The sequence below is a fragment of the Pollachius pollachius genome, assembly GCF_949987615.1.
Source record: "Pollachius pollachius genome assembly, chromosome: 19".
Classification (NCBI taxonomy): Eukaryota; Metazoa; Chordata; class Actinopteri; order Gadiformes; family Gadidae; genus Pollachius; species Pollachius pollachius.
The window spans coordinates 3,972,387-3,999,962 of NC_136952.1; the positions used below are offsets into that span (position 1 = coordinate 3,972,387).

General features: G+C 48.4%; 1 protein-coding gene across 1 annotated transcript; it reads left to right on the top strand.

Moving 5' to 3' along the window:
• The first annotated feature begins 2,229 nt into the window (after positions 1–2,229).
• Positions 2,230–26,114, top strand: LOC307090064 (poly(ADP-ribose) glycohydrolase). Its single transcript, XM_079756598.1, has 17 exons — positions 2,230–2,574; positions 2,695–2,783; positions 2,883–3,592; positions 3,981–4,103; positions 4,737–4,811; positions 5,467–5,541; positions 8,941–9,033; positions 10,300–10,454; positions 12,805–12,884; positions 13,101–13,161; positions 13,301–13,376; positions 14,666–14,813; positions 19,260–19,338; positions 19,608–19,716; positions 21,953–22,058; positions 24,386–24,514; positions 24,925–26,114. Exons 1-17 carry the CDS (start codon positions 2,426–2,428, stop codon positions 25,161–25,163), a joined length of 2,496 nt encoding a protein of 831 aa, XP_079612724.1. The 5' UTR covers positions 2,230–2,425; the 3' UTR covers positions 25,164–26,114.
• Positions 26,115–27,576: the final 1,462 nt, after the last annotated feature.

Genomic DNA, 27,576 nt, shown 5'->3' on the forward strand with positions numbered 1-27,576 from the left:
ACGCCACAAACTATTCAAAGCAGCATACTTGAGAAATGAAACAAAATAACTACAGCCAACTTATAATAAAGCAAAAATAATATAAATAAAATAGATAGAAATTTTAAAAAATAACTAAATTTGTATGAAATTGTGTGTGTGTGTGTGGGGGGGCTTTTGTAGGTGATAATTACCCTTAACCTAATACCATTGAATTAATTGTTTTCTGGCCTTAATTCTGAAAACTAACTTAATTCTGAAAACTAACTTAATTCTTTAAACGCCCCATTGCGTTTGAAACTGTGTTGTTGTTGTGTTATCTATGAAATCTTCTTGATCTTGCCTGACGTCTATTTTACAGTTGCCAAAGTCAGTGCTGTCTGACATCCTCACTGAGGTGGTACTCCAAGAGGGAGATAAAGCTTACCCAACTCTGGCTCTGGTGTGTTCCACTTTCAGGAACATAGTGTCCACTGACAGGTTCAAAAGACAGGCACATTTTCTGTGGCTCAACAGTAAGTGCATCAGTGAAGGGTGCATCAGTGTACAATATCCTAATTTAATATGATAATGTAATGTCCTGTGGGGTCTATACATGTTTTTACTGCTCTATAAAAATAAATGTGCTATTTCATCTTACACTTTGTTTGTCACAGGCGTCACTACATGGTGTAGAGTATCCGCCAACTACAAAGCAGAGTTCTACACCATGTACAGTATTGGGACCTGCATGGCATGTGGTCGGCTCTACAAAGTCTGCAGAGGTTCTTACCTTCGATAATAGGGACTTTAAGCAGCAACGTTTTATGGCAACGGCATCGGGTTGCCGTAATATAACTCAAGTATCACTTAGCCACTCTCTACTTGCTTGACAAAACACCCATTCCTCCTTATAAACAGACGGACTACTGGAACGGGAGGTGATAACATAAATTCCAGAATGCCAGAAGTTGTTGTTTTTTTCTGTTTTAGGATATATTGGTACAGGGAAAAGAGGCAAACTGGAAGGAATATATTCCGACAGCTACGACGGGGGGTACTGTGATGACATCTGCCGTCCAAGATCATAGGTACATTTAAATTGTAAATATGGATACAAATCCCTGACGAGACTAATAGTATGAAGTTGAAGGTGGAGATATGGCTTGATGACTGTTGTTTTCAGAGCCTGTGGGAATACACCTGTGCGATATCGCCACTGCAGGCCACATGAATAAAAAAATATATAATAATATACAAATATGTCAGTGTGTGTGCCCGTGTGTGTATCCAAACACATACACTGCAATTCACATACACACATACAGCTCAATGTAAATCCATAAAAAACTGCATGTTTTGATCCCACGGCCAATTGAGGATATATTCATGAATTATATACATTCTTATAGGCCTACCTTGAATTTTTTACTATTTTACAGATGTTTGTTAAATTGTAGAGCAAAGATACCCCTAGTGGAAACGAGGAAAATGTTACATTTTATATTGTTATTAGTTGCATAGGCAAGGATACAAGTCAGTGAACATCTGGAAAATCATTAAAAAAAAAATCAATATTCAAGGACTAGGATGAATATCTAATATGAACACATTCATGAATTCATCCTCAATTCAACATGGGATCTAAACATGCCGTTTTATTTTGGATTTACATTTAGCTGTTCCTCAGTTGTATGTATTGTCTTATTTATTCTGTTTTGTATGAGCAAATAAAATCTCATCAATCATATGACTGTCCAAGCTCTTCATTTTCAGTAAATAGAAACTAGAAAATGTATATAGAAAATATTAATTCTGTACTTTTGTCATTACAGAAAATACTGTCTTAATATCTAACTTTAACAACGGCAATCCTTACTTTAACATATGTAAAAATAAAAATATGCATTCATCAGCGCTTATAGACTTATTTCCAATGGCTTTGTGAGAGAACGGGCTCCGTTCAATGAATTCAAATCCAAAACTGATTGAGCACCGTTTATAAACAACCCTTCCGGGTTTTGTCCGTTGGCTTGTGTCGATACGTCAAGTGTCGATACGTCATCTGTAAGCGCAGGACCCCGAACCGATCTGGCAGCCGAACACATTTGGTACTCACAGGGGGACTTATTCTTCAGAGGTCTGCCCAGGCGCTTTAATAACACACTGCGCTACACAGGCGCAGGTTATGCGTAAAATCTGCGGAGTTGTAACTCGCTTGAACATTCCCGGGTGACGTCACTCACACACGCGGAAGTATTTGCTTTGGGGAAGAAGAACAACAGTTTCATATACAGAGAAACGATCAGCTGCTCCGAATGATGTGCGCTGTGTATGTGTCCCGTATTATCAGATATTAAATAACCATTATTTATTTGAATGCTTTATCGTTATTGCATTTCCATGTGAAATCCTAAGCTTATTGTTGTCTGGAATATATTGCATAAAGCTTAAAGGAGTGCACTGAATGCGCTGTGTTAAAGTACATTATTGTGCAACGTGGTTAAGTGATGTTGTAGTGGACTGTATGGCCCTGAGCTTCGTTAAGTACCTGCTGAAAGGAGGACTGCCAAATCAGAATCTTTACTCTTCGGGGGTTGTAACACAAGTTATTTTGTAAGTATGCATTTCGGATCATATGGATCAGGGTCACTTTCATTATAACTGTGGACTTTTGGTGTAAGTAATATGCTTATCTAAACAATTGTTGGACATCCGTGTGTTGTCTTTCGGCAGAATCACTTGTTTGACACACCGGGACCCAACTCCGGAAAGACTCAGGGTTAAGGTTCGTGCAAAGAATTGTCTCAGGTCTTTTCTCCAAGGTAAGCTTTTGGGATTCTTTGTAGTAATCCGACTTAATATGGTTTAACCACTGAACTGGTAGGATATATCTGAACGTACAATGATTCATGTATTTGCAGGCCTACACATACGTTTTACACTCCCGGATAATGTGACCATGAATGAAGATGGTAAAGAAACCAACAGTGAGCCGAAGATGGACGCGAGACCCAAGAGTAGAACCGGGAGCCTGCGTGGCGTGAGAGCCCCGTTCTCCCAATACAGAATCAGCCCCAAGCAGAAGCATCAATTCAGGGGTACAAACAAGCTTCAAACTTGGCTGATCAAATCCCTAAAGCCTCACGAAAGGGCCGAAGCGCAAGACGTAGACATGGTGGACGTGGATTCCTCCCAGCGCTCCACTGCGGCTGAACGTGTGGACACTGAAGAAGAGCGAGCCCCCGTCCACGACGACGCCATGGACTCTGGGGAGGACACCCATCCGCTGACCCCCCAGAGCCTGGAGACGGACATCGCCGCCGCCGCCCCCTCGTCCTCCTTCGAGGCCCCGCGGCGTCCGCCGAAAACGGAGGCCGAGGGAGAAAGCTGGAGAGGAAAGCCCAAAATAACGGACTTCTTCGCGGTGACGCCGTCCCCAGGCGTTCCTCCCAGGAGGGGGAGGCAGCAGAGCGGCGGGGTGTCGCCGGAGCAGAGCGGCTCTGCTCCAGAGGACGAGCCGGACATCGCCTGGCTCGGGACGCCCATCAGGGAGCTGAGGAGGATGCCGGAGTGCGGCCGGCGTCTTCCCCGACTGAGGGCCTGTCCCGTCCAGCACACCGTGATGATCAGGGTGCGAGCAGCTGGTTCCTCTTTCACACTTTCACACGTTTTGTTGTTCAATCTTATTGTTCAAATGTCGATTGTGTTAAGCACACGACTACTACGTTATTATGACTGAGAGAAAAATATAAAAACATATATATGTAATATGTTATACGAATAAGACATGTTACATGTTGCTTTGTTTTCTTTTACTTTGTTGTAACCATAAACATAGCTTGCCACCCGCACCCGCATGTAAATCCTCCAGTTTTCCAGTTTCCAGATTTGTATCAAACAAACGCCCTGGTTTGCTGGTACACAGGACACCAGCTAGTAGTTTCATTGTTTCAGGCTCAGGGTTCTGACAAGATTTTTTTGTCCCTAACCCGTCGTTTCTGTTACTCTCAATGTCCCAGACGGATCTTCTCCAGAGTGGGAAGGCCCCCGTCCCGTACCCGTCCACCTTCATGGATGTCTGGGACGACGTCCATGTGAAGATGCCTTGCTCAAAGGCAAATTTGTTTCCTGTAGTGAATGAGGTATGCACAAATCCTGCGCCACTATTTCAACACCTTTTTCATACGGCGGTACTCATCTAGGCCATGAAATGACCACACTGTTGGCACAGTAACCATCTCACCTAACATACTGACCGCAAAAAGAACATGGTGGGTTCAACTGAGAAGCTACAGTTGGTGGCTGATGAGATGAGACTCCCAGCACTACACGTTTAATGTTAACAGGTAGCACTGATGACCCTTCACGCAGGTCTTTGTAGAAATTCAAGGCACAAAAAGTAAGGAGATCTCGGTCGCGTGTCCATCTTCACAATTAAGGCTTTAACCTGTTTCAATAACATCTGTCAGTTACCAGTGTCAATATTAGTAACATAGGTCAGTCAGTAACCTGTGTCAATAATAGTAACTCAGGTGTGTCAGTAACCTGTGTCAGTAATAGGCCAGTAACACAGGTAAGCCAGTAGCACAGGTAAGTCAGTGTTAAGTCTGTAGGTAGAACACTTCATGGCGTTGTTAACGTTACACTAGAAGTGTCAGCACCTAGGAAACGGATACACAAGTAGAAGAGTAATCTCTATATATTATCTATATGATAATAACAGTAAGAAGTGCAAATCCTTACACAGCGCTACAATCATTGTTTTGCATGTGCAGGAAAGAGTTCTGAGCCGATGGGAGCTGATCCAAGACAAACTGAGGCAGAGGTTCACCAGCTCCCAGGATCTAAAGGTGTGGTTGGGTACACACCCTCTGGTGTAGACTGCGCCGTGTTTGGGTAGTCATGCTGGTACGGCTTCAGCCGTTTTACTGGAGTTGGCCCGCTCATTCTTTGTTTATGTGGGTAATTCCTCTGTGCACAATGTTCAGCATTGTGTAGAACATTGCTGAAGATCCACACCGACACCAGATAAACATTGGCTGTCAGGTGTCTTATGTGGAATTCATAAGGCAATAAACTCAGCAATGTTTGGCCTCTAGATACAGCTGTATCCGCATGCCTTTTGTTTAAAAAAAAATCCCTGTTTGTTCTGTGTGAGTAACTCTCAGTCAAGAAGTCCGTGTTCCAATCAACTAAGAACACTTTGAAAAAATATACGCCTCACAGACTGATACTCATACACACTAACCCTAACCAAAGGTTGTCCAGGAAGTGTGATAATGGTGGGCTTTTCATTAACTACATTGGATAAGACTTACTAAATGGCCTTCCATTGAGGGAAGTGCAAATAAGTGGTTGTGATGCGATGTCCTCTTATTTGCTTGCGGCTAACTTCTATCAGTAGATGGCGCCATCACCTCAGAAAAGTTAGATCTGCAAAGAGCGCTCCGGCTTCCGATATCTTACCTTTCTTAATGACTAAATTGTTGTATGTTATTTTTGCAGAACTCTATATTGAAATATAATGCTGCACCTGCCAAGAAATGGGACTTCACAGCATTGCATTCATACTGCACCAAGGTAGGTTCATATCAAAATGTTTTAATGTCAATGTTGAGTTTCCCTGGGACCAAAAATATACTGCCCAAGTCTCTTCATTATTATGTGAGGAGGGAAATAGGGAAATAATTTAAATGCGTAGAATAATAATGCAACAATCTAAAGTGAAAACTGCGTAAAGACATGTATTACCTCATGTTTGGAGAAAGCACAGACTGCTTGTTAGTGATTTTGACCAGCAGACCTGGGTCAGCTACATTTCAATGGAATTTCCATTACAGGTGAATCACCAGATTAGATTCTTATTGTAACAAAAGGGCCTAGAACACAGCTCAGTAGTTTGGACGGTTGAACCGCTTTTTTATTATTTATTACATTTTACTATTAATGTCATGTCAACAATGGGTTGATTAACCTCATCATAGACATGTTTCATCAGCGTCATATAACTGGATGTTGTGTGTCGTCCATGATGGTTATTATAGCAAAGTTCACAATCCCTGGCCGGTAACTGCCGGTAAAATTATTTTGGGGTTGCACCTAAATTAATATAAACTAAAGCAAATTATTTGATTGGTTCGGTACCGAGTGACCCTTGAGCTGATTGGCTCTCGGTTGCCATTCATCATCTGATATCAGTCGGTGGTTGAAGAAAAGAAGGCAGTGTGTTTCTTCCATATCATATATATGAAAATCGAACCTGTTGGTAGATCTCTAACTGTGGTCTCGCTTCAAACTGGAAGGGGACCTGTGTGTGTGTGTGTGTGTGTGTGTGTGTGTGTGTGTGTGGGGGGGGGATGTGACATCCATACACATTAAGGACGCGTTGTTGATGAAACGTGTGTGCGTACATGCGTAGCTGCCATTTTGAACATATTTGGTGATGGGTTTTGTCTTTGAGAATGGCAGAGGTTGCAGCCCCTAGAAGGGTAGAGTTGGAGTCAAGAGAAGTAATTGAATCTTCTGCCAAAAGGTCACGTTTAGTAAGCTTGTCAAGAAAATGAAAGTGTCGACATTACATCTCAAAGAATGCATGGTTTCTTCCGTATGCTGTCAAACTGATCGCATGCAACATGTATGTCATAAATCATTTCAGTAGGTAATTTTATATTATAATACCAATATTGTTAGAATGAAAAGAGCATTACATCTATGGGTTGGGGTTAGAGTTATACAAACATATACATATACGTAGATAGAGACTTGTATTTAATAATTCTTGTTCTTTTGGGAAGCCAAATTACTTTGGTGACTTATTTGTTCTGTTGCTCTAAAAGCTACCATTATTCACGTAGTGCAGTGCAAATAAATATTGTCTTGCACCGGCAACTGCTATCGAGATGAATGATCAATACTCAAAATGGATAGCGATCATTAAATGTCTATGAGTGTTGTTTACCACTATTGATGCAGTAAGCGGCCTGTGTTAAGAAAACTAATGTTACCTCATAAGCCGTTTCCTCCAGCATGTTCAGTGATTATGGTGTGCGTGGCTATGACAAAGATACCTGATTGTGATTGATTTAATTGGTGATGTGGTTGTCGTAATGTGTATCGTATTTGAGTCCCATTCAGCTCCATGATTTGTAATTATTTCATTGACGCAGGGGAAAAATGACACCACCCAATCTCGCCCAATGTCAAGGACCTGAATACCGCTGCAATGCAGCTCAGATCGCACTGCCAGCAACAATATTGATCTGTGAACGATTCATTGGTCCCCGTGCGTCCCCATGCGAGGGAGGTCACCGACAAGTATAAAAGCCGGCACCTATACCAAAATGAACCCCCCCCCCCAAAAAGTGAATCCATTATGACTGGCAAATGGTGCAGTCTGTTTTCTTTCCGTTCATCAGGCTTGTTGTGTTTTTCTCCTCCTTCCCGGGGATGTCACGTCGGAGCAGAGTGCAGGGGAGACAACGGAGCAAGGGGGGTTGGGGGGGGTAGAAGATGATTGACAGGACACGGGGTCTTCAATGAATATTCATCTGTGCAAACCAACAGCGTCACTCTCCCTGACGGACGGCATCACAATTGTTTGGTTTGGTTTTCTTGTCCCGTGGCTGAAACCCCCGGTAATGAATGGATGCCTGGACCACAGGTTGTGCGTTTCACAACGGCAGGGCCATGCTGTAGCACACATAACCGCATGGTTGGTCTTGACGAGGGGTCATAGGTCAGAGACGTGGAGGTAAAAAAAAAAAGCTGCGAGGCATTGCGGTGTACATTTGTTATTATTTGTTTGCCGTTGCTGTTTCCCGCAGTCGGCACCTCTCGGTGTGATCTATAGAGCCGCGTCGAGCCGACTCGCGGCTCTGCTCCGCTTGATTTGATGACCTGTCTGCCGCTGATTTAAGGCACTTCAGTTGCTAGTGCTACCTCAGCTACCCCAGTCCCCCCCCCCCCCCCCCCCCAGGAAGCTTTCATGATGTCAGCCCGGTCATTACTTATGACAGCAGTTTAGCCTGGCTCCCTCTCGCCGTGATATAAATGTCCCGCGCGCTGAGTACGCCGAGCGCAGGTTGTTTCTTGTTTCTGGAAACCCGGTGCGTTGTCTCCGGCTCTGCCCCTTCTCAGGGCCCCTTGTCTCGTCCAGGAAGCAGCCCCTAATCAGCTGGCAGGGCCCCGTAACCTTGATGAAATTGGTCTTTGATGGATCACGCCGACATTCAGGGAGCCAATAGGACAGTAAATAAGAGCCCTGCGTGCAGGCTGCCGGGAGCCATACCGCCGTGGATGGATGGCCGGTTGTTCTGTTATGATGCTAATATCTAAAACATGACACAGGAGGGGAGAGTAGTGTGGCACTAGCATTGTGTGGCGTCTTTTCCGAGCTATCTTTCTTGTATACGGGGAATGGGTTAACCTAGCGATTTTAAGTGCTTACCACTTGTTTCTATGAACATCCTTACTGCACCGACAGCGATATATTGTTGTTTATCTTTCTTATGACAAATGTACTTATTGTAAGTTGCTTTGGATGAAAGCGTCTGCTAAATGCCCTAAATTTAAATGTAAATGAAGTGACAACGTTGTACCATGGAGTATCTTTTGAGGTAATTCAGATTATAATCTTTATTTTTCTCTGTAACAGATCTAAAACTGAGGTAGTGCCTATACAGATGACGGACCATACACACTGTGACTGATGCGGGCCCTTCTGTTGTTGTATTTATAACGACTTGGACGGCCTTGAAATGGGATCTTTTTTGGGTTGTTGGCGACACGGATTCGCCAACGTTGTTTGATTACACGCACGTCCTTAACATTCTGATGCGCCGTCCATGCTGTTGACAGCGCTCATGTTTTCTGTCGCAACTAATCAGTGCAAACAGATGATATTGTCCCAGCTGGGCCTTCTGTCGAAAATCAAACGTAAACATGTTGCCTCTCGCTCTCTCTCCCCCGTCTCCGTCCCAGGTCCTGGAGCCGGATGCTGCTCAACATCTGCTGGGCTCCCTGCTGCCAGACATGGTTCAATTAGCACTGCGAGCGTCAGAGCTGTGCACCAAGGTAACTAGCCCCTCGCCGCTCAATACCAGCCCAACAGGGCAGCCTCTCGCCCTGGTCCTGGTGGCCTACACCACCACCCCGTCGACCCACAGAGGCAAAGGCGCTGATATAATCATAGGAAAAGGCAGAGGGAAAAGAATGCAGAGGTCGTAGTGCGTGGTTAGTGACGGTCTCGACATCTGATGGTTCACGATGCTACCGGTCACCTGGAGCAGTGAGACCAAGGAGAAGGGTGTGTGTGTGTGTGTGTGTGTGTGTGTGTGTGTGTGTGTGTGTGTGTGTGTGTGTGTGTGTGTGTGTGTGTGTGTGTGTGTGTGTGTGTGTGTGTGTGTGTGTGTGTGTGTGTGTGAACCAGCTCTTTAGGTCATCTTTAGTCCTCACATCTGCGTGGTTGTTGTTGTAAAAATGCTTTAATGGTGTACTTTGGTTTACACTACAAACCTCTCATAGCCCCAATTTGACCTTAAATACAATAAATGATGAATGAGTAGTATTGGTGACGTAGTAATAGAGGTAATATTTTACGGGTTTGCCCACCACTCTCTGCTACAGTCGGCCATAATAAGTCTGGAAATGAAGCAGCTGGCTTACGATCGATCCAACGTTATTATCCATTTCTCTGGGCCTATTAAAAGGTATGGCCTGGCCTGTCTATGACACAGAGCCCAGAGATTAATGTTCCCCACCTACTCCCGCCACATTGTAAACAAACTTGAAAGCTGATTCCTTTTTCTGTGGTCGCGTTGAATTTGTGAGTCACTGAGGGCTCCGACCAGCAGCCCGCTGCGTGGAGGACATTCCCCCCCCCCCCCTCTGTAGCTGAAATCCCCTTGGGATCATGAGTTACTATACCTTACCGGGGCAGCGGAACTCCTGATGCTGATTAACAAACCCTGCACTCTGACCAGGAGTGTGGATCCCTCTCTGAGCTCGGGTAGAGGGTTACCTTGTCGGCTTGATTGTAATCACCCTGGCTTAAGGACACCCATCCCCCCATCCCCTCCCACCTGTTCCCCCCCCTCCCTCTCCTGGCCCCCCTCCCTCTCCTGGCCCCCCTCCCTCTCATCCTGTGAGTGGTTCCAAACAGGTCCCGTTTCCACGCAAACTAATTCTGGCACCCTCATTTACGCAGCAACAAAAGATTTTGACCTTCTTCTGTCTGGTATCTCCCTCCTCCTCCCCCTCCCCCCTCCCCTCTCCTCCTCCCCCTCCCTCTCTCTCTCCCCCCCCCCCCCCCCCCCCCCCCCCCCCCCCCCCCCCGTCCAGCCAATCCCGCTGCTGAAGGAAGGGGAGGAGCACTCGATCACCATGTCCCAGGAGCAGGTGGCGTGCCTGCTGGCCAACGCCTTCTTCTGCACCTTTCCCCGACGCAACTCAAGGAAGTCCGAGTACAGCAACTACCCCGACATCAACTTCTACAGGTACAGCCGGGGGGGGGGGGGGCGCCACTGTGTGTCCTTTAAGACTGGGTTTGGGTGGTTGGATGCGTTTCCTTTCCCTCCCCATGGTGATCTGGAATACTGGAGCCCTCAACCTGTCCAAAAGCCTGAGACCCACTACATTAGATACATGTGCTCTACTTAGTTCAATTCGATTTTTCGCTTTTTACTTTTAATTTATATATATATGTATTCTGTTTTTTGTTCTTTGTCTCCCACATGTAAAGCCTTAGGCCTTGGCTCCTGATGAAAGCCCCTAAAAATGCATGGTTATCCACTTATGGATGCAAAAGCTTTGATGTTTGAATGAAGAGTCCAGCTTCACCCAAAGCTCTCCAATACAGTGGCTACAACGCAGAGAGCAAGGAGTCGGGATGGCACTCCCAGCGTCTTTACCGGCTTCTGTGTCCACTGCAGACCACAACAGATGTTCTCATGGCTGGACAAGCGATGGTTCATCACCTGAACATGCCTCTGTAGTTGCCCAAGCACACAGCAAACATATTTTATAGCTGCTAACCACTTAGCGCCCACGTTAATGAGCCATGTTGACCTTCGCCCCCCACGTCGCGACCTTTTCCCCGTAGGTCGCGACCTTTGAGCGAGCGGGTGATTTTTGAACGACCTGGTACTTAAGAACTGCATTTACCATTAGCTTTTGCCCTTTTTCAAATCTTAGGGAAATAACGTATACAAAATAAAAATACAATTCCTAATTCATAAGGGTTTTATAATATAACTGTAAATAACTTTTATGGTTTATTCAACGGTGCTCATCGCTTTTAAAGCCCACATTGTGCTGAGCTGTGCGTCGTGATCCCTTAAAAGTCCGTCGTGATACATCACCGTGGCGACGGAGTGCCATCTCTGTGGGCATTGCGGTGTAATTACCTAAATGGAGAGGGGGAATTAGATTAACAACGACTTGGATGGCCGCTCTGATAATGGAGGGGGGCCGCGCTGGCTGGCGTGCGCGGAGCCGACTCCGCCGCCGTCAGTACCCCGCTCACGCACCAGAAGCTCTTCGGTGATTAAAAGGAGCGTCCGGGAATCGACGTCCGGGAATAGGCGGTCTGAACAATGTCGGCCGGTCAGCCTGCCCGTGATGTATGCATTGCAGTGGGTGTCTCTTCGCTTTTCAGATGGGCAACAACCCAGCGCTTTCTATTATCTTGTGTAGACCGGTGGATTCGGGCACTTTTGAAATCAAAAGGCACCGCAGGTTTTTTATCTTAATGCAGATTGCGAAAGCAAACGATTTACTTAGTGGTCTGAAAGACACACAATAAATAAAACCCAGAGAGAGAGACGGCTCTTTATTCTCCTCAGAGTTACATCACACCCCCCTCCCGCATCCTTTCCCGACCGATGCCTCGGCGTTACATAAATCGGCATTCAACGGTCGCCGTTGTTCCTCGGGCCGAAGACCTCGGCGCCATTGTCCCCGATCACTAAGAGCCCGCCCGCGACCAGCCAGCGCCGGTCGGAGCGCTCTCAGCCCCCTCAGGGCCACAGGCCGCCGCCGCCCTGCCTCCACCGGCCCCCGCTGACGGACGGCACCAACGGAAAGGCGCGAGAGTGGACGTGGCTGAATGGGTTTGTCCCCGGGGCCCCCGAAGGGCTCTCAGTACACTGGAGCCGGCGTGTCATTAGTCCATTCGTGCTCGGGTGAAAGTCCCGCTCCCGATCGCTAGGAACGGGACACTAGCCCTGAAGCACGGAGGGAACACCACCCTCTCCTTCAACCCCCCCCCCCCCTCACCTTTCACTGTCACTGCAGCTCACCATTAGTGTGTGTGTGTGTGCGTGTGCGTGCGTGTGAGTGTGTGTTTTCCTGTCTTCATCTTGGGGGAAAAAAGGAACTAAAACATCCTAATGTACCCCTAAGGTGGGATGACTTACACAAATACACACACACACACACACACACACTACTCCTACTTTGTACTTTTTGGGCGTCTTGAGAGTGTTGTGCAGAGGACAAAGGGCTCGGGGCCCCGGGGCCAGTGACAGGGCTGTATCAGCGGAGGAGCTGCCACATAATGGGGCAGCGAGCGAGAGGGAGGCAGGGCTGAGCTGAACCAACGGCCGACCGCTCGCCTGACTGAACTCTCATATAGGGGGGGAAGGCCGGGTCACGAGTCTGTGCCTCTCTTGTTTAACTTGCCTTTAAATGATCTGTTGAAGAAAAGAGTTCTGTGTGGACTTTGACGTTGTTACAACCACTTAATCAGGATCATAAGAAAGTGTAGAATGTAATCTGGGCAGAGTTGACTAAAAGTGCTCTGGTGAACCTAACGACTGAACTGTCCGCCTCTCTTTGGGTCTCTAGGTTGTTTGAAGGGGCTTCTTCGAGGAAGATTGAAAAGCTAAAGACTTTGATGTGCTATTTCCAAAGCGTCACTGAGAATAGTAAGTTTAACGTTGTACGTTTGTCTCAATGCTGAATCTTGGACGGTGATGCATACATTTGTATACGAACGAAAAGTAGCTGGGCTCCTACTCCTGGACATGTCAGTACATTTTAAGATGTGCAGTTGTGTGCAGTGCATCTCAGTGGTAGACGTGTGAGATTCCTGTGTGCGTGTGTGATTCCTAATGATACGGAGACCTGTTTTTGTTCTCCAGTGCCGACAGGACTCGTAACATTCACACGGAAACTCCTGGATTCGCCTCCGGACTGGAACAGGTAGAATACTTTTGTCTCTTCAACCAAAGTCACCAAAGATATTGCCTTATCTTTGGTAACCAAACGATCACTGTCGAATCGCTGCGTCAGGAGTGTGCGTCCCTGACCTCTATCATCCCCCCCGCTCTGCCTCCCCCAGCTCTGAGAGCCCGCTCACCCGGCTCCACGTCACGTGTGAAGGCACCATCGAGGAGGACGGCTACGGCATGCTGCAGGTGAGGGAGGAGGGAGTCATACACAACGCCACACTAGTGGAACGCACTCATCACCATCAGCATCATCCCCCTGTCAGACCCCAGCTCCCCTCCACACTGCACCCCTTGTCTTCTGCGCCGGTGTTTACCGAGCTGTCTTGTGAGGGAAGGAAAGGAAGTGGAGAGTACGTCGGGAGTTGTGGTGGGTTACCATCAGGATTCCATTCTATAGCTTATACAGACGGGGGGGCGCCACACCTCTCTGCCCAGAGCAGTTAGGGGGATCGAACCAGCGAACGAACCTTCCGGTTACCAGCCAACCCACCCGCTCTACCCTTCCGAGCTACTGCCGCCCCCCAGTCTTGTTAAACCGGGCTGTAGCCGGGTAAAACCTGAGGCTCCTCCTCCAGTTCTCTCCATGCAGTCAATCACAACCACGCCGGCTGCTGCAGTCCACCAGTCCGTCACCCGCATTGCTCACGGCGCTTTGAAAGGGCTTCTGTGGGAAGCGGATGGCTCGTAGCAGTGAATTCTGGGACTGGGGAGGTCTCGGCCCCTGGGCCAAGCCTTCCTCGCCGCCTCCCCCCCTGTGTGTCGGCCAGACTTCCGCTCTCATTGTCAGGACGCCACATCCTCTCCGTCTCTCCGCCTGCCCCCCCCCCGACAGCTGACGGGGCGCACATGACCGGCTACGGGGGTGAGGCCGACGCCGGCACGATTGATGGACGTGTCGGGTGAGGTGGGGGACCAGGGGTGAGGGGGTGAGGGCGTGAGGGCGCTGGCAGCCTGTCAAAGCAGCAGGAAGCTTGGGGGGGGACTGAGTAAAGAGAGTCGGTCCGATCAGCTGCAGCAAGGCGACACCACGACGAGAGGAGAGTTTACACGACGGGCCGTTTAGATCGGTGTATGAGGCGTTTAGACGAAATGCTTTGCGTGTGTCGATTCTACTTCATGTGATTTTGTTGATAAGATTCGTAGACGAGTCCTCTCCTGGCGGGATCTCATTTTTTGGGCGACATTCATGATTATTTTCAGACACAAAATGATGGGATAACATTTTAGGCCGACCCGACCATGTAATGCATTAATATTCAGGTTTATGTATTTTTTCCTCTGAATTCTGCGGAAATTGCATAGTGTGTGTCTACACAAATCAAAATATTTGTTGTGACATAGCAGAGTTATTTAGTAGTTCAAGTTGTTATTAAGCAGTTAACTATGAGTTAATGCTGGTGTGCTGTTAGTGAAGCCTCATGTTAATTCAGTTTCCTCCTAACTTTCGATGTCTGCTGATTGGTGTTGCTTTGCAGGTGGATTTCGCCAACAAGTTTGTGGGAGGGGGGGTGACCAGTGCCGGCCTGGTGCAGGAGGAGATCCGCTTCCTCATCAACCCGGAGCTCATCGCCTCCCGGCTCTTCACCGAGGCCCTGGGCCACGACGAGTGTCTGATCATCACAGGTCGGTCGGCCCGTCGCAACACACACCACGAGGTCACGGAAAGTACCAGTACATGTACTGAGATGGTTTGTTTCTGAGGATCTTGGGTAATCAATGGGCGAACAAAAATGGATGTGGTGACCCTATTCACCTGTGAATCCGAGAGAAGACCTAAGAAAAGCCCACCTGGAACACAAACACAGACACACACAGACACACACATAGACACACACACACCCCTCCAGACAGGTCCTCAGCGACCCCCTTGATTGCGTAGCAGGAGTGCCCCATCAGGGCTGGTGTTATCGGAGGCTGGCCCGCTGTTGATTGCCCCTGCTGGGTCTGTTCCGCTGAGCACCATTCAGATCCCGCTGTTTTCTGGTAAAGGGCGGCTGGAACCCGCCGACTGGGATAGACCCACTCAATGCAGATTGAAGAAGACAACAGGAGCCCCATGGGGTTGATTCTCTGAAGTAGTCCTCCAACCACCTCTTAATCTTCCTCCACCTCCTCCTCCTCCCGATAACACAAACCTGAGACCAAATCCAAGTCCACCTGTCCAAGAAAGTTCAGATAGCACAAATCCAACGTCTGGTCCAGGAGTAAAAACTCTCTCACACCAAACAATCAACAAATCGTCAATCAACAAGGTTTTGCTTCTGAGTGAACTAACGGGTTTGTTACGGGTGAGAGCATAATCTCTCAGAATTTGGGTAACCATTAACGTGCCTTATAAAGGTTACGAAGTGAACGGGTATGAAATCACCGCATTCCACACCACTCACCTTTTGTGTCAAAGGGGACCACAAGGTGAACTGATGTTAGGAAACCAGCAGTTCGAGGTACCCTCTTTCAGCCACAACTCTACGTCATGTTGGAAAAACACATTGTTTTTCCACACGAGTCATTCGGCTCCGTGGCCTGAACTCTCCTCGCTAAATACAAAGATCCTGACACACGGCTGCTGCTGTTGCTGCTGCTGTTGTTGTTGTTCCATCACTGTCCAGAGCCCGTAAGTGATTTATCGAGCTTTCCTCTGATGAATGACCTGTTTCACTCCGCAAAGTGTGGTTTGTTTCAACAACATAAAAAAACCCAGAGAGAATGATGAATGTGACTGAGTATTGTGGCCCCTGAGCTTGTGGCCCGGATTGGACCCGTAACTCCAGGTATGAAAACGCAGTGGAATACTGAGCGCCGCTCGGTGTGAGAGGTTCGGCTGAGCCAGTGTTGGCGTGGGTCACGGCTGAACGCGTTTAATAGCTTACATGACGGGAAGGTCTTCATGCAAGGGGGAAGATATCGCTCTCCCCCAGGAGAGGCATTCAGCCTCCGAGGCCAAGGGGCTTGTGGTGACATTTTATAATGCTCTGACTTGTAAGTAAGCCAAAAAAGAAAAAATGACTTGTCCATTAGTAGCTTATTCATTTTATTAGGCTAGGTTGTGCTTACTTGCGAGTGTTTCAACTGCACTAAAACACATCTTTCAGGTGTGGTACTTTACGTACGTTTCAATGTTTTATGTGGAGTGATTGGAGTTGTATTTTAATATAATGAGTAGAGGCCCCCAGCAGTAGGAGAGAGAGTAGAGACTCCCAGCAGTAGAGAGAGAGAGAGAGTGAGAGAGAGAGAGAGAGAGTAAAGACCCCAGCAGTAGAGAGAGAGAGTACAGACCCCAGCAGTAGGAGAGAGAGAGTACAGACCCCAGCAGTAGGAGAGAGAGAGAGAGTACAGACCCCTGCAGTAGGAGAGAGAGAGTGCAGACCCCAGCAGTAGGAGAGAGAGAGAGAGTACAGACCCCTGCAGTAGGAGAGAGAGAGTGCAGACCCCAGCAGTAGGAGAGAGAGAGTACAGACCCCAGCAGTAGAGTGAGAGAGAGAGAGAGTACAGACCCCAGCAGTAGAGAGAGATTACAGACCCCAGCAGTAGGAGAGAGAGAGTACAGACTCCAGCAGTAGGAGAGAGAGAGTACAGACCCCAGCAGTAGAGAGAGAGTACAGACCCCAGCAGTAGGAGAGAGAGAGTACAGACCCCAGCAGTAGAGAGAGAGAGAGAGTACAGACCCCAGCAGCAGTAGGAGAGAGAGAGAGTACAGACCCCAGCAGTAGGAGAGAGAGAGAGAGTACAGACCCCAGCAGTAGAGAGAGAGAGAGAGAGAGTACAGACCCCAGCAGTAGAGAGAGAGAGTACAGACCCCAGCAGTAGAGAGAGAGAGTACAGACCCCAGCAGTAGGAGAGAGAGAGAGAGAGTACAGACCCCAGCAGTAGGAGAGAGAGAGGGCTGCGGCTCCCAGTCAGTGGACAAGAGCCCGGGACTCACTAGAAGAGTCACCTTCAGATTGCCCACCCACGCCCCCTCCTCCACTCAAGCCACTTAGCGTTATTACATCGGGCCCCGAATTAATTAGAGCAGGAAGACCTGGCGAGGACCCCCTTCTCTAATGGACTCTTCCGTTCCATCATCTTTATTAAACCGCATCGCCATTTTGGATTTTTTTCCTTCTTTTCCCTTCTCAGATTTTACAAGAGCAAACCTGAGTCACGCTGCAGAGAGCGTGTGCAGAGTGCTAAATCAGCTCTGGCGTACAGACTGTGTGTGTGTGTGTGTGTGTGTGTGTGGGGGGGGGGGGGGTGTGTGTGTGTGTGTGTGTGTGTGTGCGTGTGGCCATCCAAAAGTGGCCGAAGCCCTAATTGAATTCCCCGTGATTGCTGGGTCTTCGGGAGACCGTCGGGAGCAGTTACACGCCTAAATAGGATCAAGGGGAGAGCAGGGGAGTCGGAGATGGCTATCCCAGGCCGGAAGCCCGAGGAAGACGTGCCAGAGCAGAAAGAGAGAGAGAGAGAGAGAGAGGGCAGAGGAACCCTCTCGCCATAGTCGAAAACCCGTCCTTTCAAGAAGTTGCGTTGTGGTCCCGGTCGTCAGAATTAATTGCTCAATTAATTGACATTGAAGCACGATGATGTAATGGGCCGAATGCCATGTCTTTCCTTCACACGAGGACAGGAGGGCTATCGGTTACTTCAGCGACGCCGTAGACCTTAGTTTTCTTCCACAACAACGCAAAGTAGTCCCAGACCTGTGTTGCTTTAGTCATCGGAACTTCCCACCTTCAGTGGTCAACGATTCCTGTTCGCACGTTGAGGCCCCCGATCCCATCTTTTTTTGAGACAATGGCGGAAGGTTTGTCGCTAAACATCGGAACCCGAGCATGGAGCTCGCTGCCCATGTACTGCACAGCGCCTCGCTTGTGTCCGCCAGGGTTGCCTCGCATTCTGCGGCGAAGGTTTCGAAGGTTTCGTCTCTGAAGTCGACGCTCTTCTACGTTCTGCCTCATGGTTGCCAGAGGCTCCGTCTGGAGCGGGTCTAGTGAGGTGGATCCCTGTTAACTCCCCCACCCCCCTCAACGGCCATCTCCCCCATACCTCAGGGTGCACTGTTCCCTTCACCCCTCTGCAGAGCTGCGGAGCCGGTCTGGAACAGATGCCTCGCTGTGCGTGTGTGTGTGTGTGTGGGTGTGTTTGTGTGCGTGTCTGCTGTGTCTACACCGTACATTGTCTTATTTGCCGCTAAATCCAGCCTCCGCCCGGTTATTCAGTCGAGATTGCACTCAGGTCTGCCACTTAAGAGGCGCCACTTATCAGCGTCTTGCGCGGGCGGTGATTGCACTGTGGAAAGAAAAGAAAAGAGAAGGGGTGGTGGTGGGGGGGGGTGGAATAAGAACAGCAGGGAGGAGATTATTATCGTTCATCTAGTGCGATGAGGTGTGGAGGTCCCCCCCCCCCCCAGCGCTGGAGGGCTGCTGTCCAGGGGCCCGCCTGCTGCTAATCAGCCTGTTTATTCACATCCACGGCCGCTCTGAAGGGCCCCACAGCCAGCCGCTAATGAGCCCTCATGGAAGGGGGGGGGCTAATTGATGGCCCCGGTTGACTCCGTTGTGAACCTACCGATTTGCCCCCCCCCCCCCCCCCCCCCCCCCCCCCACACTCCTTCTCTCACCCCACCCACGGGCGTTCACATCCGGGGTGGGGGAGGGTGAGGTGTGGTCGGGGATAATAAGTTGACCTTCCTCTTGTCGAAGCACAGTCGCCCCTGTCATCACTCTGTGATTACTACAGAACAAGGGTATATGTGTTATCACTTTAATATGCATTGCATATGTTCCATGCATTGTCCATGTACAAAACCACATGCTTCTACCGTTAAGGATATTTATCATATTGGGCTGCATGGCCCAGCCTTTGCATAATGTGTTTTAAATTATATTTTCTGGTGTTTCTTTATTTTCCTTAGTTATTTGTTTGTTTAAAAAAGCAAACAAAGGAATAACAATAAGAGATGTATTTGTTTGAACATCGTTTATCCATAATTTATCCTAGCATGTTACCACAGCACAGCTGTCTCCCAGTGAACACACCGTATCAGCCCCTGGCAGTGTGTGACCTAACCCCGGTGTTCTGTCGCTGCAGGCTCAGAGCAGTTCAGCACGTACACAGGCTACTCCCAGAGCTACAAGTGGTCTGGAGCCCACCAGGACTCCCTTCCCAGGTACTACTTGATTGCCCTTAAAAATAGTACTCAGCATTGCAGTTATCCTAGCTATCTCTGTTGTATAAGGGGAATGGGTTACCGTAACAATTGTAAGTGCTTGGCACTCGGTTCTATGAACATCCTTACTGTACCGACAGCGATATATTGTTTTTTTCTCTTTCTTCTGACAAATGTACTTATTGTAAGTCGCTTTGGATCAAAGCATCTGCTAAATGCCCGCAATGTGAACGTAAATGTGCCTCTAAATGTACTTCCTCTCCGCCCAGGGACGGTTGGCAGAGGAGGTGCACTGAGATCGTGGCCATCGACGCGCTGCAGTTCCGGAGCTTCCTCGATCAGTTCCAACCGGGCAAAATGGACCGGGAGCTGAACAAGGTATGTCCCGTGTGGAAATGTTGCGGTACTTTGCCACGTATCGCACACTTCAGTCTCAATGTAGTTTGCGATAAATGTACAAATATTGAACCATCATTCAGCATAGGTGACGGTTCAATATGTCTCCATAACTTTCATATTAATTTTTTTTAAAGGGGGGATATTAAGCCACCAGGTGTGAGTGTGACAGGCTGTTTAAAAAATCTGCCTTTTCCTGTGCCTTAGTGACATCCCAAGTGGGCGGGTCCACCTAGATGTATTGCTGGATAGATCAGTCTAGCAGCCTAACTAGTGGACTGAAGCAAATGTTGCTAATCTATCCATCATACATCTAGGTGGACATGCCCTCTTGTGATGTCACTACAACACAAGAAAAGGCAGATTTTCAAACGGCTTGCAATGGTATACTTAGGGTCCCTTTAATGGAATCTACTTTTAACACACTTGGTGGCATAATATCACCCCTTTAACTGTTCTTGTTTCCTTTGTTGCCGTTATAAATATCATCACCTTTTTGTCCTCAAACTGCTCTTGTTTTTCGATATATGTGCTGGAATCTAAACAAATAACCACATTATTGATCGGGGGTTATTTATGGATTCTGGTTCACATTTGTTGGCCCCTGACCCCATGTTTAGGTCAGAAGATTCGTCTTCTTCCGTTTTCGTCGCCCTGTTTCATCACGTTAATCCTGTCAACATACGCCTGTTCATCAGTCGCTGAAGGCTGGGTGAACAGTGCTGTGGAGGGGGTGTGGGGCCCAGCTGTAGGTGTTGTCTGTATCTGTGTAGTCATCGATATAAAGGGGTTGTATTATTAATGACAACGGGGGATGGGGGGGGGGGGGGGGGGGGTAGTACCACCATCCTTTGATGTCGGGCCGCTTTGATCTTCCATAGTTGTATATTATCTACACAAAACGAAAAGGCGCTCTTGCCGTGGTCACGACACATTCACGTGCCGCATATCGACACACGAAAATGTAACCGGTGACCCGTGTCCCGCACACGGTAGATCATCAAACGCGCGCGAATGTTAATTGATCCGGAATTGACTCGCGTGCTGTTCACGGGGCGAGGAGTTAGCCCAGTCTCAAAGCGCTGATCCGGAAGTGCAGCTGCCCGCTCTCCACTGCCACACCACGAGACGAATTAATCGAAGGCACAGGCCAGCTGTGGTCCGCCACAAACGTCAGCTCTGGACGAGATGGATCTTCCAGGGGCCAGAGCGGTGGTGTCGGAGTGACGGCGTGGCTTCGGAGTGACGGCGCAGATGGATGTGGCTAATAGAAAAATCAAGATGTTGATGTTGTCAAAAAGTGAGGAGGAGTTTGACAGCCGTGACAGGCGGGTGAAGGATCTCCCCGACATGCAGATCAATCCCCTTGTTTAGCCAACTGTCATGGCCGCCTCCTCTCGTGGGAAGGATTTACGACCGGTCAGAGGGGGAGTTACAATTCATTTGCGCAATTTGCTTATTTCCGCTGCTTGGCGGGAAGAAAAAAAGGGCTGTGAATAATGTGTGCGTTAATGGATGAATGTGTCAAGCGTTTGATTGGGTTGATCTTTTACCGCTGTGCGTTTTGTGTTGTTGTCGTTCCAACAACCTGCCTTCTTTGTTTATGATGTACGATGATGAAGTGTCATGTTAAATTGGCACCGTGCAATCATTGACGGCCCTTGCAGTAAAAACCCAGAATTTTCCCGCAAAGTCCCATATCACGCTGCGTTTCACAAGTACCGGTGTGTGTTTAGCCACCCCGATCGCATATCCAAATCCCTTTCATCTGAGCATCCTGCTGAATAGTGTGTGTGAGCTGAAGCCCTGCAGGCAAACCCAATGAAGTCATTTTGAGTGTAACGTTGTACACCTCCAGAATGGGTCTGTGTCCTCGTCATTCCTCTGTTTTATCGCATAAAGTTGAGCGCTGACCAGTCGGAACAACACTAATACAACTTCTGGTCTGACGGCTCCCTTATCCTTTTCCCATTCGATTCGCCATACAGTTGTGCAATAGTTTTCTTTCATGCCGTTCTCATCCAATAACGGCCTTCCTAATCGTTGTTCGCTTATTTTTGTATTTATCTAACCTTTTTTTAAACTCCTGATTGAGATGAAAAAGCTCTTTGAGAAGAGTTCTCCTGGCCATGAGAGGCAGCAGCCCAACGGTTCCAGACGGACCCTATCCAAGATCCCAGAAGGTCAAAGGTCATGTCTGTGTGTCCTCCTGTCCTAGGCCTTCTGTGGCTTCGCCCGGCCGGGGGAGAAGAGCGAGTGCCTGTCCGCCGTGGCCACGGGGAACTGGGGGTGCGGCGTCTTCGGGGGAGACACCCGACTCAAAGGTAAGATACGCTGGTGTTACAGTAACACACTATGTTACCTAATACAGTAACACACACTGTGTTAACTAATACAGTAACACACACTGTGTTACCTAATACAGTAACACACACTGTGTTAACTAATGCAGTAACACACTGTAGCTGATTAGGTCTCTGTAACCTAATACAGTAAAACACAATTTGTTACCTCTGTTACCTATTACAGTAACACAATGTAGCTGATGAGGTCCCTATATTAGCTAATACAGTAACACGCTGTAGCTGATAAAGTGCTTGCGTTAACTTCGTGCTCAGCACGATTTTTAACTGCCAGGACCTGCAACATACAATAAATGCGTATATTAAGTGCCAGGACGTACAACATACAATCAGTGTGTACATTAAGTGCCAGGACGTACAACATACAATCATTGCGTGTAAAGTGCCAGGACGTACAACATACAATAAGTGCGTGCATTAAGTGCCAGTGACTGTGGCTCGGCCTCACCCACCCTGGTCCCCCAGTCCATTGGAGCCTAAGGCCTCCCCGTTCATCACCTGAGCCTGGTTCCCCTCAGGCCTATTTGTCCTGCCCTCCCCTTATCGACCCAGTGACAGTTGTTAATATTTGTCATTAATAACGCCATCGATCGGGTCTGCTGCTGCTACTCCGAGAGTTTTCTCTGCTAGAGGCGGGGCAGAGCTGTGACTCATACCCCCCCCCCCCCCCTCCCTGGCGTCCTCGCCTACACTGTTGTCATAAAGGGTGTCTTCCTGGTCAGGAGAAGAAGAAGTGTCCATGCACATTTAATCACGCCTCATTAGTCGGCACCGCCACCGCCACCGCGAGTCTCCGCTCACCAGCGGAGGGGAGTTACCCACTGGCTCATTAATGACACTCCTCCAGGGAGAGAGAGCCCCCTAACACGCCACACAACACTCCCCCCCCCTAAACCCCCACAGCTCTCACATCGCCTACTCACATATTCTAATTGATGGAAAATATTTCATTAGAAACGACACGCTTCAAAGCCAGGCGAATAAAAGGAGTTAGATATGAATGCCGGCCTCGCCCGGGGCAGTTGTTCAGTGTGCAGCCGTCGGGTTCCTTGTGTCCTAGCCATGTTTGAAATATTCACACGGCCGCCGGGGCCCGGGGCCACGCTCTGCTGCCATGCCAGAGTCCTCCGCAGGGGGGGGGCCACACCGATGAGACCTGCTTGGCTTTGACCTCATCTCTCGGATCCGTCGGCCAATCAAAACGCGTGACCCATGCGTCAGACACGCCCTCCCTCATCCGTCGACGGGCGTCGGCAGTGTGATGGCGGCGTTCAGACCCACTGACCCGCTGGGTTCCCCTCTCGCCTCCGGGCGGTGATGACGTGTACCATGATTTGGGCTTAAGCCGGGGATCAAACTAGCAACCTTCCGGTTACATGTCAACCTGCTCTACCTCCTGAGCCAAGCCGACAATTAAAAATTGCGCGGTACATTGTGTCACTTTTCAAATGTACCAATAGATTTGAAATCACCGGGGTTCACGTAAAGCTGTCATTAAAAGATATTATAGCGTGTCAGACAATGGGTTCAACAATAAACTACGCTAGCTAGCATGCCTGCTCAGACAGTGTTAACGTGCGACTCGCTCACTCCATCACTCACTCACTCACTCACTCACTCACTCACTCGCTCGCTCGCTCACTCACTCACTCACTCACTCAAGGCAAGGCATATTTATTTGTATAGCGCATTTCAAACCCGTGGCAATTCAATGTGCTTCACACAAAAACAAATGAAAAAAAAAAGATACAAATATGGAACTATGCACAATTTTAGCAATAATAAAATTAAAATGTAAAATATACATGGAACACCAACAGCAAAGAGTGAATTTAAAAGTAAATGAGAAAATAAAAAAGACATGTAAAAAGAATGTGCATTAACTGCCGAAAGCATCTAAAAAGAGTTTGGTCTTAACTCTTGTTTTAAAAATGGTGACAGTTTTGATGGTCTCTGGAAGCTGGTTCCAGAGATGGACGCCATAGTGGCTAAAAGCTGCTGGACCCTGCTTTGTTCTTACGGTCGGTTTTAGTAGTAATTGTTTATGTGATCTAAGGGACCGTGTTTCGGAATTTTGCACAAACACACTCACTCACTCACTCACTCACTCACTCACTCACTCACCCATCATTCATCACTCACTCACCCATTATTCATCACTCACTCACTCATCATTCATCACTCACTCACTCACTCACCCATCATTCATCACTCACTCACTCACTCACTCACTCACTCACTCACTCACTCACTCACTCACTCACTCACCCACGCCTCCTTCCCTGCAGCTCTGCTCCAGATGTTGGCCGCTGCCGAGGCGGGGCGCGACCTGGCCTACTTCACCTTCGGGGACGTGAGGCTCATGACGGACCTCCACAACATGCACACCTTCCTCACCGAGAGGAGGAGCTGCGTGGGTGAGATAGCCCCTCCCCCGCCCGTCGTCTGCTTGTAGCTCCTCCCCCTGGTCGTATGGCCGCGGTTTGTTTTTGCTAGCGAACCGCGGCGCTGTAGCCATGTTGACGTTTGTGTCCACGCCCAATGATATCAAATTATGTTTGGTTGTAGTTGATAAAAGATTCACCGTTCAAGACATTGGTTGTAGTTTGTACTATATTCGCCCTGTCAATATTGACCGACTTCTTATTTCTTATTCATTTCCCGCTCTGTTACAATAACGATTGCAAAAAACTAAAAACAAACAAAGATCAGAGTCCGTATTGGCATTAGACAGTAATGCGTTTGTTTCATTATGAGGATTACGTTGACGATAAATGACAATTCAATGAATATGATTATTGACACGATGTCCGTCTGTGTGTGGCAGGCGAGGTGTACGGGCTGCTGCTGCAGTACTACCGCTCACAGTGCGCACCCTGCCGTGGCCCGCGTCCTGACGTCAGCCTCTACGCCTTCATCTACCAGCGCCTGGGCCCCTCCAGCCCCTCCCCCTCCCAATCCCCCTCCCCCTCCTTCTCCCCCTCCCCCTCCCCCTCCCCCTCCCCCTCCCTCTCCCCCTCTCCTTCCCCTCCCCCACCACCACAGTCGCCGGACTCGTCCCACTAGGACACTCCCCCTCTCCCCCTCCCATCCAACTAGACGAAACGTCCCCACTGGCTGCCTCTGAGGTCAGGTGACCCAGTGAGTCACCTGACCACCACCGCCACACCAAATGCCCAGGACTAAATTAACCCCCGCCCCAACCCACACCCACACACATCCCTACCGTCACCTAGTTTGGGTCTGTCTGTCGTACGGTTTGTTCTTTAAATGTGTTTCATATCTTGATAGAATTGATTACTGTCGGGCTTTAATGCTCGTCCTCACATTTATTGGCGGCGTACAAGCTCCCTAAAATGGAACCCCCCCCCCCCCCCAAAGCATTTCAGACATTCATACGAATCAGGGGCTGGGAGCGACGTGTTTGATTAGCTTTTCCAGCCAAGTCTGTACGCGGCGACACCTTCCTGTTGATTCCACCGGCGCCGTCGTCGCTCGTGGCCTCAGTGCACGAGATGACGCGCACGTGATTTTAATGGGGAAGCAAAAGGTTGCCGTCCGTCTTCGGAGTTTGCGTCTGCCGTATTTATTTTTTATTTTCCTTTCGGTTCACACCCACAGATATCCTGTCTAATTGAATTGGCTGTCACAAATCAAGTTAGGGGGAAGAAATATAAGTAGAAGTGGTGGCGTTGGCTCAGTGGACTGGCCCTGAAAAAAGGAAAAGCACTTCTACGGGGAGAACGTTCCTTCTGCTCTTAGAGTGCAGACTGTGTTGGCAGCGCCGGAACAGTACGGATCTGCTCTGTGTGGATAAGAGCTCTGTGGGATGGGCTTTGGAGCTCAGCCTTAAAATAAGCATTTACTTAGATTTTACCGCTCAACAATGTTATGAGTGAGTGAATGGATTTCAGGGGGTATGTTTTTTTTTCTCTGTAGTTTTACCTCAAGCTATTTTGATCCAGGAGTGCTTACATTTGTAAACATTAATAAAATTATTAAAATAAATCTGTTACATACAAACTTTTTTTGTCTTCCCTTCGTCTTTTGTGACTCGGATCTGTCCGTCTGACTCCCTCCGTCCGACTTGAATGACACAGGCGGTCCTCTGATGCCCATCCATCCCTCTGTCGGTTTGGCAGGCTGTGAGCGACACCCCCCCCCCCCCCCCCATTGAGAAGGTACCGTCAGAGCATGACCCCACCCTGCGCCTGGCCACTCATCTCCACCCCTCACTATCTCCTCTCCCCTCCACCCGGCGGCTTAATAAGGTCATACTTTAATATCACCTGTACATGACACCTCATTACCTAAAGAGGAGCGAGCTACAGCCAATCACTGACAAGACTCAGACGGTGGGACATCTCCACCTGTTGAGACGGCTCTCGTCCTCATTAGCATAAGGCAGCTCCGCTCGCTCCGTCTCACATTTCCGCGACTACAGTCACTCTCCCGGGGTATCGCAGGTGATGTGGGGACAGTTGTGGTTGTTTTTAGGGGGTTATGTTGGGGAGTGTGAGTCATGTTTGACGGATGTGTGTCTTGTGAGTGGCTCAGGGTAACAGAGTAAGACAGAGCAGTAGACATGACAATGACAGTTGGAAGAGCACAAATCATGGACATGCAACCAAATATTGAAATGACGTTAGCCGCACGGAGCTCATTCATAGTGGGATGACTTGTTCGTCCGACTGTTAATTTACATTTATGTTTAGATAAATGTAGGTCTGTTTTAGCCAATTGTCGTAAGGTCCATATATTCAAGATTGAAACAAATGATTAGCTCATCCCTGAACCTATTCTGCGAGACATGTCCAGCTATGTACAGGCCCTGGCATTATTTATAACTATGGCGACATGGCTTTCCCCCTTGGAGCACACTATTGAACCGTACACGTAAATGAGTGAGATGCAGGCTTCTTATTGGCTCGCTCCTGTCAAAGTTGGGGGCTAAGCTGAACCACGTAGGAGGGAGGGGTCCGTCTTTGTAGCGTGCTGATTTCAAAAAAGCCTTTGGTGGCTCTCCCACCACGGGACGCCCATGGGTCACCCAACAGGATGGTCTCCCTAGGGGGCTGATGCTGTACTTGATCTGACCTTTCAGGATGCAACACAGAAGCCAGACGGTGATATGTCTCTGTGACGGGGTAATCGACATTGTGATGGAAGCCCTTTCTATTTGCTAATTATATTTAGCTGTTAATGTCAGTTTTCCGAACTCCTTGCTAATGGCCCCAGTCTGTCAGTGTTATTTTAACATAATTTTGGTTCACCTTTTTCATACATTTTGTTTCATACTTTTTGGAGCTAGAAGAGATGTGACCAATAGACGCTTGCTGCTATTTAAATGTCATCGAATCTCAGTAAAACGTTATGCATCGTATAATGAGACCTCTCATAGTGGTTTTATGTATCAGTAACATGATTCTACGAACTGAATGCATCAAATGCAGGACTCTATTTATGTGCTTATCCAGTT